At 40.2% G+C, this 13,509-nt stretch overlaps 1 protein-coding gene across 1 annotated transcript in view; it reads left to right on the top strand.

The window, feature by feature from the left end:
- The window catches only part of LOC137083465 (hydroperoxide isomerase ALOXE3-like), a 36,757-nt gene that overhangs the window by 9,736 nt on the left and 13,512 nt on the right, over positions 1-13,509 (top strand). The window contains exons 4-10 of the mRNA XM_067449422.1: positions 877-1,081; positions 1,965-2,046; positions 2,157-2,279; positions 6,140-6,243; positions 6,341-6,510; positions 6,613-6,756; positions 8,315-8,518. Coding sequence (XP_067305523.1) covers positions 877-1,081; positions 1,965-2,046; positions 2,157-2,279; positions 6,140-6,243; positions 6,341-6,510; positions 6,613-6,756; positions 8,315-8,518 — 1,032 coding nt within the window. The remainder of the gene's footprint in view (positions 1-876; positions 1,082-1,964; positions 2,047-2,156; positions 2,280-6,139; positions 6,244-6,340; positions 6,511-6,612; positions 6,757-8,314; positions 8,519-13,509) is intronic.

The raw sequence follows: 13,509 nt of genomic DNA, 5'->3' as shown, positions 1-13,509 counted from the left end.
TCAGAATATTTCAGGGTATAGGATGGGGGTGGGATCAGAATATTCAGAGTAAAAAATCGGAAATGAAACTTGAAAATTTTTATGTTATAAAGTCAGACAAATTTGCCAGTTTTTCAAATGTGCAACTTGTGTGAAGAAACCACATCGCTTCATTTTGCAAAGCTGTACCTCATCACACCACTCCCCCATCAACAGGTATCCCACATGCTCACCAAAGTGAGGAAGTGCAACCATTGAGCATATGGCTGTCAAACGTCTATGGGCAGTAAAAAAAAACAAAAAAAAACTAGTCATTACATTAAATTCATAGTGGGTTATCATGAATCTCCAAATTAGGCTATAGGCTGTAGGCTGTTCCTTCTATTCACAGCTTGCCTCAGCCATGGAGAAATTGGTTCTCAGTGAACGTTGATCCTGGGTGATCTCTGTGGATCAGGTTCAGGTTCAGTGCAGAGTGAAATGATGTGGTTATTCTGCATGCCAGGAACATTTCAGTGCCCCATACCAGTTTCACCTCCTCACCAGTTTCACCTCCTCACCACACACACGTGTGTGTGTGGAACCCCAGTTTGTGGTGGCATCTGTGGTGTGATGAGGTAACGCACGATGTGGTTCCAAAGTTTCTCTCACAAAAAAAAAAGAAAGAAACTTTTTCCCCCTCAATTAATATTGAAGGTTTTCTTGCTAATTTGTTTTTCATGCAAATGTGTGATGTTTATGATCTCTGAATATATGTATTTGCTTTTTTTTTTTTTACTAAAATTGTTTCTTCTATAAATGTCACCTCCTCTCCCTCCCCCAACTCCATATTATTATTGATTTGTTTTTTTTAACCTAAACTGGCCCTAATGCGCTATTGTACATATGTCTGTGTAGGTGCATACATTTGAGATACACTGTAAGGCGTCCCTGGGAGAACTCATATCTGTCAAGCTCTACTCCAAGCCATTTATGGGTCTTCTTTACAACCAGTGGTTCTGCGATAAGATCTCGGTCAACACGCCGGAAGGTGACACGATTTTGTTTCCGTGCTACTGCTGGCTGGACTGCAACGAGAGGCTCGTTTTAAGACCTGCTAAAGGTAGGCACTGCCATTACAGGTGATGAACAAAAATTACATTTACCAGTGTACTTGAAAGTTCATTGGTGATTCATTTCAAATGTACTGCACTACACACACACACACACACACACACACACACACACACACACACACACACACACACACATGTAATATGTCACATTTTAAAATCATTTATTTTTATCTTAACACAGAGAAAGTATTACAGCTCCAAACATTAATGGAAGCATTCTGCAGTTTTGCTTGCAGTAGTCCTCTATTATCTGTCTGACTCTAGTGGTTATAGGTAGACATGACACTGAAATATCCAGATAGACACATTGCCTATTAAGGCAGAAATTCAGCAGTACTTAGGGTTAGGTTTAGGTGTAGTAAATTAGCTAGTTATTGAGTTATGAAGTTATTGCCTATATATTTTAATGAACCAGTCCATTTGTACAGCACAGCTTTTATAATTCACTTTTATTGTTACTTCTTGCATACTTTTAATTATTTGTGACACACACAGTTTTTTTATATTGCAGATGAATTCCTTTAAGCAAACATTTGTCTTCATATGATGGAGAGATAGTGTCAAAAGTGTCAGATGCTCAAATAATGTATAACTACTGCACATTGTTGAGATGTTCAGTGGGTGATGGTTGCTGATGTACTGTATATTTGGCTGTCATCCATATGTTTTTTACACATATTTTACACATACTTTTTTTAAAGTACATTTGTAATAAAATTAAAGTGTCCATGATAAAAAAGTCATCATCCAGTCATCATCCTATGATCAAGTAATGATATATATACAAAATATAGCCTACATTTTTTCTTCAAAAATGTTTTTGGTTGCGATTTTATTACATTTTTATTAATTTTGACATTTGCATTTCAGCTTCACTTGTGTTCCAGGACACCAACCCAATAGCCCAAAGGCAACGGACGAGGCAGCGAGAAGAGCAACAAAAGTTATTTAGGTTTGTGAGCCTCACACCAATACAGGCCGGTGTGACAGGGAAGTGTCTGCTTTATACTGATATAAATTCAGTGAAATTAAATTCCTTCCGGTGAAATATTCTACTCCCAGGTGGCGTGTGTATGCTGAGGGCACGCCCCAAGTTATCGACTGCGACACTGCCCTCGCTCTGCCAGCTGAAGTCCGTTTCTCTTTCTCAAAGGAAACCGAGTTTTACTCCAGTGCTGGAAAGCAGTAAGTGATTAAGTGTTTGATAACCCTCCTGTAGAGAGTTCATCTCTTTGTTAAACACTGTTCAATGTTTGCTGGACCTAGGAATTAAGGGAAACAACTGAACAGATGTCGACTATTATAATTTCAATTGTGAACAATATGGACAGTAGATCTACTCATAGTTAATCTTTGCCTTAATGGCTACCTACATTTACATTTAATCATTTAGCAGACGCTTTTATCCAAAGCGACTTACAAAAAAGGGGAGAGCAATAGAAGCAACGAAACAAACAAGGCCAACAACCTGTAAGAGCTGTAAGAAGTCTCAATTAATTAGCACAGTACACAATTGTTTTTTTAGTTATTTATTTATTTATTTTATTTTTTTATAGCCACCTACAAAAAAAACTCACGTATGCAAAATACCGAACACTGGATTTTGATAGCCATGATAACAACCCATTAGGACTAAGGCTGTTGCCCCAGCTGTTGTCGTTAATGCAGATTCAGTGGCCCAATGGGCTGGTTTTGTATGGCATTCTAGCTAAGCGCGCAGCAATAGCCATCTACAACAAAAACTCACGTACGCGAAATACAGTACACTGGATTTTTATAGCCATGATAACAACCCATTGTGACCTCTTCCAGATCACAGATCAGATCACAGATTAAATTGTGAACAATATGGACAGTAGACCTACTCATAATTAATCTTTGCCTTAATGGCTACCTCTTCCAGATCACAGTTATCGGTAGCAGCAGCAGGTTTCCATCAGTGTAGTTTAACTCAGACTAAATATATCTAAAATATATCACTGTTGCAACTTTTTGAGTGTTGGTGTAGCTTCACACACTGCATAGCATCTGTTTTCATTAGATTAAAGGGTCACTTCAGCAATTTAGCATATGGCTTTCTGTCAGTAGAAACCCGGGAGTATATTCGAATGATCGTGCCCCCCCCCTCCCCCATATCCCCCTGAGATGAGAGATTTATTTATTTATTTTTACAGAAAAAAATCTTCAGATGATGCAAATATTGTAATTTTGTGTCATCGAGGATTTTTTGGCCAGTGGCTAGACTACAGCCAGTAGAAGGAGCTATTTCCACGTTTTTAACCCGTCCATGGGGGGTGGGATCTCTCTCACAGCACTCGGCTCGGGCAGCTGCCGGCATTCATGGAAACGGAGCGGTGCTGAGCAACATGAGTGTTTCAACTTCTCAAATGAATTCCTATGAAAGTTAAGCTTCCAAAGGCACGAGCTGAAAACGCTCCATACTGAACACGCCCTGAGAGCAACTGCCACGCCCGCGCTTACCTCAGCTCTCCTGATGAATGTAATTTGACTATTGCTGCATTTGTGCTGTGACTCTCGCTCGGCTTAGATTATATATTGAACAGACGGGTTCAGTTTTTAATTGTACTGTCTGTTCTCTAACTGATTTTATGAAGATGAACACGGTGGGAAAGTGATTACCAGTGACGGTGGCTGTGGGAGTGGCCTCGTAGGGCACGTAATTGACCCAGTTTAAATACAAAGCTTAATTCTAAATCACTGAAGTAACCCTTTAACTGTGTTTTTTTTTTGTTTGTTTGTTTTTTTTGACTATGTTTGCCTTTTCTCAACTACGATTTACACATTTCTGTTGGTTCTGGGTTCCAGAGACCCAAGCACCACAGGAAAGATAAGTTATATAGGTGACGTAGAGGCAATGTCAGTCTATTACTTTGGAGTATGCTTTATTCAAAATGAATCAAGGAATCAAGAAGGAAAAAAAGAAGGATTTGCCATGTATACTTGGATAAAAGTGGGCTACCCAGTGTAATTGTAACTCCAGAGACACATTTAGACAGTTCATAAGTAGTGGGCCATTACACCATTATTTGGACAACTGTATCAATGTTTTTTGTTAGTATGTTAGCCTAAATATGGTGTGTTTTTTACAGTCCCTGACAAAAGTCTTGTCGCTTGTGTACAAATTGACCTAATGTGCCGCTGAAAAATATTTCTAATCAAGATTTCTTTTACAAGAAATGGCTCATTTTAATCCCACCAGCTTTTGTGATAATGTTTCAGTGAAAAACTAAACTTTCAAAAAGTATTCTAATATTCACAGCTTGGTAAAGCCCATTGAGTCAATTTTTGCAAAGACATAAGTGTTGTCACCTTGTCATATGAGCTTCCCCTGTGACTAATATTGGATCAATTAGGTCTCAAGTGTGTATAAAAAGAACCCCAGTACGCTAGACCTTCACATCAACTGCAACTAGACCTCTGCAAACATGCCTAAGATTCACCCTGAGACTAAAGTTTTGATTATCATGAGGCTGAAGACCAGATCCACTGCTGATGTGGCAGACACCTTCAATGTGTCTCAGCATCAAGTACAGACGATAAAAAAAAGATTTGAAGAGACTGGAGACGTTTTTGACAAGCCCAGGTCAGGCAGACCCCGCAAGACAACTGCTCGAGAGGACCGTTTGTTGGCTCGAAAATCCAAGGCCAGCCCATTTTCCACTGCAGCAGAGCTCCACGAGACCTGGTCACCTGAAGTCCCTGTGTCAACCAGAACAGTTTGTCGGATTCTGTCTCGAAGTGGCCTCCATGGTCGAATCAGTGCCCAAAAGCCAGCACTAAACAAAAGACAATTGAAAAACCGTGTGGCATTTGCCAAGGCCCACAGCCTGCTAAAAGGATGGACGCTGGAAAAGTGGCAGAAGGTGGATTTTTCAGATTAATCTTCTGTTGAATTACACCACAGTCACCGCAAATATTGCAGGAGACCTACTGGAGCCAGAATGGATCCGAGATTCACCCAGAAAACAATGAAGTTTGGTGGCGGAAAAATCATGGTCTGGGGTTACATCCAGTATGGGGGTGTGCGAGAGATGGGCAGGGTGGAAGGCAACATCAATAGTCTAAAATACCAAGAAATCTTAGCTACCTCTTATATTCCCAACCATAAAAGAGGCCAAATTCTGCAGCAGGACGGTGCTCCATCGCATACTTCCATCTCCACATCAAAGTTCCTCAAGGCGAAGAAGATCAAGATGCTCCAGGATTGGCCAGCCCAGTCACCAGACATGAACATCATTGAGCATATGTGGGGTAGGATGAACGAGGACGCATGGAAGACGAAACCAAAGAATATTGATGAACTCTGGGAGGCATGCAAGACTGCTTTCTTAGCTATTCCTGATGACTTCATCAATAAATTGTATGAATCCTTGCCAAACCGCATGGATGCAGTCCTTCAAGCTCATGGAAGTCATACAAGATATTACATTTGGATCTCACAGCACCACAACTTAATTTGCTGACATATTTTTGTATTTGCAGTAAATTTGTTACATTTCTGTATAGGCGACAAAACTTTTGTCTTGCCAAAATTTGACCTTTCTGTCTTGATTAAATGATAAATATTTTTTCTGTGAAAATTATTTATTTCAGTGCATTAAACATCATTTGGGAGGGTTTTAGCTTTTCATATGAACTATTTCTAACACCAATGAGTTAATTAAAAGTCAGGTTAATATCAGGTATTTCTAGAAAATAGATAAGCGATAAGACTTTTGTCAGGGACTGTAGATATAGATTGCACTGGTGGAAATGCTGAATATTTATAGCTAGATTGAACTTTTTTAAGGATGCTTTAGTTCAAAATTAACTGTGGGGATTTAAAAACATGATATACAATGTATTTTGCGTGGACAGGGATGGCATTTGCAAAACAGGGATGGCATTTGTCTTATCAAAGACAGTAATGTGATAATAACCAATAAATAATATTCTCACAACTAACAATAGGCTGGATCATAGGTTGTATGTCAAGGTTAGTTCAACAATTAATGTTTGTACCTGTGTATTCTGTGTATGTGTAGGTTAGCTGCTCTGAAACTAACTGGATTAGCTGGCAGCAGAAGATCGTGGGAAAGCATCAGCCAACTGGAAGAAATCCTTTGTGAAAACATAAACAAAACCTTTGGTACTCATCTTGAATGAATGAACTGTTCAAAATGACTTTATAGCAAACAAAGTTCTGTCTGTACTGTAGCAAATGTCTGACATAGCATGCTTTGCAGAATACATTCAGGAGCACTGGGATGAGGATGAGTTTTTTGGCTACCAGTTTCTGAATGGCCTCAATCCCATGATGATCCAGCGCTGCTCAAAGCTGCCAGAGAATTTCCCCGTCACAGACGAAATGGTCAAAGCTTCCCTAAGTGGAAGCAGCTTGGAGCAGGAGATGAAGGTATGCTACTGGCAATGATTTGGAATGACTAGGTCTGATTTGCTTTGGTTTTGTCTAATCTGTGTTTCTTCATTATTTGGTGTGATCTACCCCCATGGGCAGAAAGGAAACATCTTCTTGTCTGACTATAAGATGTTGGATGGTCTTGTGGGAAATGTAGTCAGTGGCAGGCAGCAGTATCTCACGGTTCCTCTGGTCCTGCTGTACTGCAACACTCAGGGCATGATGATGCCCATCGCCATTCAGGTGAGTATCTTGCATCTGAAGTGCAGAAATCCATGGGCTATAAATACAACCAAGGTTCTTTGAGGGAGAACTTGAGACATCCCCCTGTATGGGATATCTCCTTGAGCATATCCAAGCTGAACCCCATTCTAATCCTGCTATGCAGGTGCAGCGTGCTAATGCTCTCAGCCACAATTTAAACCAATAACTTATGCCACGAGACTAAACTATGACGAGATGAAAGTCTTGCCTCATATCTGACGTAGGTTGAAGTTAGGATAGAATAGGGCAATGCTGTTTACATTACGCCTCCCCTCTAGTTTTGCTTTTTATAGAAATAAAATAATTTAATTCAGGTGGATAATCTTAACGGTCGCTTCAATTCAATCAGCTCATCTAGCTGATATATTAGGCAACTGTTTCCAACACTCATAATAAATCAGAATATTAGACTGATTTCTGAACGATCATGTGACACTGAAGACTGGAGTCACGATCCTGAAAATTCAGCTTTGCATCACATAAATAAATGATAATTTAAAGTATAACTAATTGAAAACCAAATATTTTAAATTGTAATATTATATCACAATATAAAAACAATTTTCTGTATTTTTGATCTAATAAATGCAGGCTTGATGAGCAGTAGAAACTTCTTTCCAAAACATTACAAATAGTAATGTGTCCAAACTTTTGGCATGTACTATATATATATAGGAGACAGAGTTCAGACAGGCGCTCATGTTGTGTTTGATGACAAGGAGATTACTGTGGTGCGTAAAGCGAGTTACTCCTCCCACTTCTGCTAGTTTTACTGAGATGTCTTATCCCGTGCGAATTGCCCATTAATATTACAGATGTCTTGAAGTAAAAAATACTTTACCCCCACGTCCCCATGTTAATCTAATCTCGTCTGAATAGGGCTATATAGTGTCAATGTGGGCAGGTCAATAATATGTTAAAATGTAAGTATCCCCATCTGAGCAAACCAAAACTGTACCCCAGGCTCGCCACTGAGCGAGTGTCCAACATCCTCTTGATACAGTCACTCTTGATCTGAGTGCAATGGAAATGCTTCCAACAGCTCAGCTGTCTAAGAAAAACTGAAGAAGGGAAAGAGGTGGAAACGCTAGAGTGCACTGGCTAGCTGGATTAGAATTAGCTTCCGCTGTGAAATGCTCAAGAAGCGATATCCCATACAGGGTGATGTTTAATTGCTTCGACCGAAAGAGTACAACCTGGGGGACCTAGGTGACAAATGTTTGGGGGGGGGGGACATTATTAAATTAAAAACAGATGAACGAATCTTAAAATATGAGCTAAACAATCAAATTATTAAAAAGAAACAAAGGAAATATGATATGCAATGCAAAACTGATGAGTAGGCAAAATTGTCTTAACAATTAAACATTAAATTATGTATATTATGTAACATGTAATGTTTTAATGTCTTAATAGACTTATTGTGACAGATGCCTTGAAATCCTTTTCATTTTCTTGAAAGAGAGAAAAATCATAACCCAGTTTCCCTGAGAAACTGTTCGTACCATTTTCACACGTTCAAACTTAATCTGCACAGTTAAGGCAAAAGCCCAGCAAAGAGAATCCCATCTTCCTCCCAACGGATTCAAAGGCAGACTGGAAACTGGCCAAGATCTTCGTCCGAAACGCAGAGTTTGGGGTTCACGAGGTCGACTTTCACCTGCTGAGAACTCACCTGCTGTCAGAGGTGTTCACTGTGGCAACATTGCGGCATCTTCCCTCTCCACACCCTCTATACAAGGTATTGAATCTGTCACGCATGAGTTAGCTTGACGTGTGAACAGTGAGGGCTCGCAGCGAAGCAGAGGAAAATTCCAGACATGCCACATCCAGAGGGAGGGAGAGAGATGAAGGGAGGGAGGGGGAGGGAGGGAAGGAGGGAGGGGGAGGGAGGGAGGGAGGGAGAGAGATGAAGGGAGGGAGGGAGGGAGGGAGGGAGGGGGAGGGAGGGAAGGAGGGAGGGACTTTAACTTTTAACATACTTTTATTAAATCAGTCTTAAAAACACTTCAATATACCTCACACATAATCACATTGCAAAATGTTCAAAAGATAATAAAAACAACAAAAACAAATAAATAAATTAAATTAAAACATACTCAGAATGACCACTATAACTACATCACCGATTAAACATTACTTCTCCATCCTCACAAAGTGACAGTAAAGCTCCATTTACACATCATTTAAACTCAAACTCGAACATGTTTTTTGTCATTTGAAGAAATCTATGCTCAATTCTTGTTCTGGACTCCACCAAAGCAGTGAATAACTTGACCACATTTATATTAAGCCCCTCAGCAGCCAAAATATAAGACTTCCAAATGGCTAATTTGGCTTGTCCAATGATGGGGGATTGGCTTGGTTTGTGATTTTCTGTGATTTTTCTATGATTTTCTACAATACACTGCTTTATGTGTGCTCTAAAATATTTGTCACCATAGATAAACAGTGTCTTGTTGAAAACAAAACCCTAATTCCCAAGTAATCTTTCTAGACACATATATAATGGAACCAATCTAGAACACTCAGTAAAAACATGAAAAACATTCTGGTAAAGAACAGAAAATACAAGATGATGAAACATTCAAGTTAAATTTAGAAACATGATAATTAGTGGACAACACACAATTTAATAACCTCCACTGTAGGTCTCCAGACCGTTTAGGTAGAGGACCCTTATAAAAAAGCCTCCAAGAAGGAGAAAGTGCGACAGGTACAGTTAAAAAAATCTCTCCATTTTTTTGATCACCTCTCTCCTTAGGGTGCTACCATCACCTCATGTAGTTCGGTTGAATCGTACTAGAGTTTGTTTCCCTCTTTGGTCCGGTTCGTATGGTCAGGTGTGAAGGCAGCAATCACACTCGGGTGTGCACCAAAAGCGGACCAAACAAGCTTACGGTCTATGGTCTCGGTATGCTTTCAAACAAACTCTGAAACGGTTTGTTTGTGGTGAGAACGTGATCCGACCTCGAACAGAACCATCTGCAAAAGTACTGATCATTTTTGGACTAAACCAGCTGCCATAGTTAGCTGCGCTGACATTATGGGCACGACATTACCTGATAGATCATTGGCAATATTTTCGCAAGATGAGCATGTCTAAGTTAAGAACAATTAATGCACGCCTCCAATTGAAGTGACGAGCGATGCGCGCTCTCAGTTTACAGTGCATTAGAATGTTGTTTTCAAGTCGCATCCATTATAGAAATGTATTGTTTGCATATTGTGGTAAATACACACAATGTAGTAGATTATGGCCAGGGACAAAACCAGCCCGCAGTCGTCTCTCCATAGGTGTGTAATTTGCTGGCTTTTCCGCTTCTTTTGGAATTTTCCCACACGTAAATTCTGACCAATGGAAAAGCAGTTTAGGATCATACACCATGGCCAATGAGTGATGTGGATGTTGTCATGTGCCTACACTTTGGTTAGTTTCAACTGGTTTGGACCGAAACAATCAGTGTGGTGTGAAAAGGAACCCAAAAAGCTGAAAAATGCAACAATGTATAATTGTTTGCCCTCGGTCCAGAGCAAATGAACCGAACCAGAGATGTGAAAGCACCCTAAATTTGCTCAAAATGATCCACTTTGACACAACTGGTATAGATCTTTTTTTCTGACCACCTGAAAATAAAACTGGTAATTTATCAAATTTAAACAGCTTTACTTCATGATCATTTTCAAAACCAACTTTGGGAGACACGAATAGCTTAGGAAACAAAACTCTAGAAGGACCTCCTTTCAACCCACCTATGAGCCGCTCAATCGTCCTTACTGATTTAACCCCGGCCTGATTCCCAATGTCTATCAATGACCTCCATTTTCTAGATGAGGTATTGATCAAATCTGAAACTTTTGTCAATCCCTTTTTCAAAAGATTTTTTAACAACTGTAATGCATGTACCACTATCACTCAAAAAGGAGTTATAAAACAGTGGTTCTTCAAGACCCAAATTATTATTTTCCCATCGAATTAGTTTAAAACCTGTCCAGGAGTTTAACATAAAATTTTACACCAGATGAACATTTTTCATCATAAGACAACATTAAAAACAAATGCCTGTCAAGACAGAATCCCCCAAAAGAGCTGAGCAACACCAGACCGAACGACACCCATGGCTCAAAATCCTCAGGGTAGAGTAGATTTTGAATCATTTTTAAAGGGGCGGTGAAATGCTGTTTCCTGCACACTGAGCTTTTCACTGTTAAAGACTTGGATTCCCATCCTAAACATAGACAAAGTTTCAGAAACTAATGTTGGACGTTTGATGGAGTATTTCTGTGTTAAAAAATACTCCTTCCGGTTTCTCACAAGTTTCGGAGAGTTTTTTTCGAGTATGGGTCGAGTATTGACGTTAATAGAGCGGAAGGTCCTTGTATGGGCCGTACGGGCTCTTCTCCCGGTAGGGTGCGCGCGCGACTAGAGCGAGAGAGGAAATGCACGCCCATAAACACTCTCAGGTGCAGATCCAGTCGTCCGTGAACACTTCTGTCGTTATAGTCCGCGCCGCGCTCCACTTTATTCCTATGGGTGACGTCGAGCGACTTCAACGCTTCAGCACAGCATTCTGGGAAGGCAGCGCTGCATTTGAACCGATTTGAATGCAGAAATGACGGGAAGCTTCACAACATCGCTTCAGTCGCAACGCAGAGTGGATCTCCACACTCCAAGAAGTGTGTTTCTGACGGAGCGGTCCCAGCGATAAGTTTCGGTCCTGCTTTGGAAGCAGCCGGTGAGTTAAACTGCTTCAGATGTCTGTGCTGTCGGCTATCTTCGCGTGAGTAAACATCAGTAAACGACACGATCGCGTGCTTCGTCATTCAAATGCGCTAACGGACTCCATTGCTGTTCTCTGTATAACGTTACACTAGTCTGACGTGCAAAACCGTTTTGCTTGCTACTGCTAAGGTTTAGTCGCATACAATAGTCCATAAACCGAATCATGTCCTCATAAACTGCGAGTAAACACACACAAATGTTGACAGGCCCCTAAATACAGTCCATACCACAGAGACGGACGTCCTGCTGTTGCTGTTTCTATTTCAGCCTCCGAATTAGATTCTGGATCATATCTATTAGCTGAGATTGATAGCAAGGGTTTCTCCACGCTTGAGGACGTCACCGCTTTGCGCTCGTCATTCTTTAGCTCCGCCCACACGATACGCCTCGTCATTCTTTAGCTCCGCCCACATGATACGCCTTGTCATTCTTTAGCTCCGCCCACACAATACGCCTCCAGGCGCTCGTTTTTTTTCCCGGAAAGACTCGGTACAGCCCATATTTCTTTTATAAATGTAATAAAACTGAAGACTTTTCGGAGATAAGAAGAATGCAGTACTACTCTATAGGTACTCAAGATTGACATGAGATTGACTGAAACTGAGTGTTTCAACCCTCATTTTCTGAATAAACTTGTCAGTCCAAAGGAAAACACCCAGCACTTTTAACCCCTCTCGACTCCAGGAACAGTTCTGACGAAGTACTGGAGGGCCCACATTATCCCATTTACTCGTTTGAAGCGAATTCGTGTCTACGCCCGAGTTGAAAAAAGTTGAAAAAAAAACATCAAATCCTCATCTGAGAATGATTAGTGAAGGATCATGTGACACTGAAGACTGGAGGAATGATGATAAATTCAGCTTTGATCACAGGAATAAATCACACTTTACTATATATTCACATAGAGAACAGATGATTTACGTCAGAATATATATATATAAGATGGCTACGCCCCTGCACAAGCAACATTGATCCACCGAAGCACTCTCTTCATACAGCAGTCTCTGTGCTGCTTGTAATCAAAAAGCATGTATGCAGTTTCATACATCTATCAGGCTTTACCCCCTCCATATACTGGTAGATAAAGTGCAGGCCCAGGAATCCATTTTAGACCAGACCAGAAGTGATACTGTCCTCTGGTGACTCACGTACATTCAGTCTATGCCACAACACAAAGGCAGTCAGACTGTTTGTAATTAAGACTCTGCCACTATAGGATAATTTGGATAATAGCAAATTCCATTTAGACAACTTGGCAACAGCCTTTTCCAGCAGACTCTCCCTATTCTTTTCTTTATACTGTACTTATCAGTGCCCAGAAACTCCTCCAACATTGTAATACCTTCTCTTCCCCATTTCAGTTCTTCAGGAAGTTTATGTGGCCCCTTATCAACCCGAGAACCACAACATACACTTCACACTTTTGTCAATTAACTTTGGCTGAAGAAAATTTGTCATAAAGGTTTAAATTTTTACAAAGTGTCCGAATATCATTTTGACCAGTAATAAAAATATTTACATCGTCTGCATACTATAGAATACTTTAACCCTGAATTATCCCCATGGCTCATTAAACCTTTGAACTAATTTCTTAGTGTAGCGAATTAGCTCATAGGGGAAATATTAATAATTATCCATAGCTCATTGTGACTATTTTGCCTACATTAACATTACAATAATCAGTCAGTCAGTTCATCCTATGAACGCCCGCTCAGCTACATCCAGAAAAACATCCTCAACTGTTACTCCAACTTGAGTGACGCATCTAATTCCGTGGCGGAGCAACAGAGATGGCGTTTGTGCATCCAGGTGTGATGCCATCACTGCAATCATCACCACGTGAAAAGCAAACTTCACCACTCCTCAAGGAAACTCAACACTTAACTCAGAGATTTAATGTTAATTTAAATATCAGTTCTAGTTGAAAGAAGTAAGAGAAACAATTGAAA

Source organism: Pseudorasbora parva, chromosome 7 (genome assembly GCF_024679245.1).
Source record: "Pseudorasbora parva isolate DD20220531a chromosome 7, ASM2467924v1, whole genome shotgun sequence".
Lineage (NCBI taxonomy): Eukaryota > Metazoa > Chordata > Actinopteri > Cypriniformes > Gobionidae > Pseudorasbora > Pseudorasbora parva.
The sequence above is the reverse complement of the archived record's forward strand: the minus strand, read 5'-3'. Positions and strand labels throughout refer to the sequence as shown.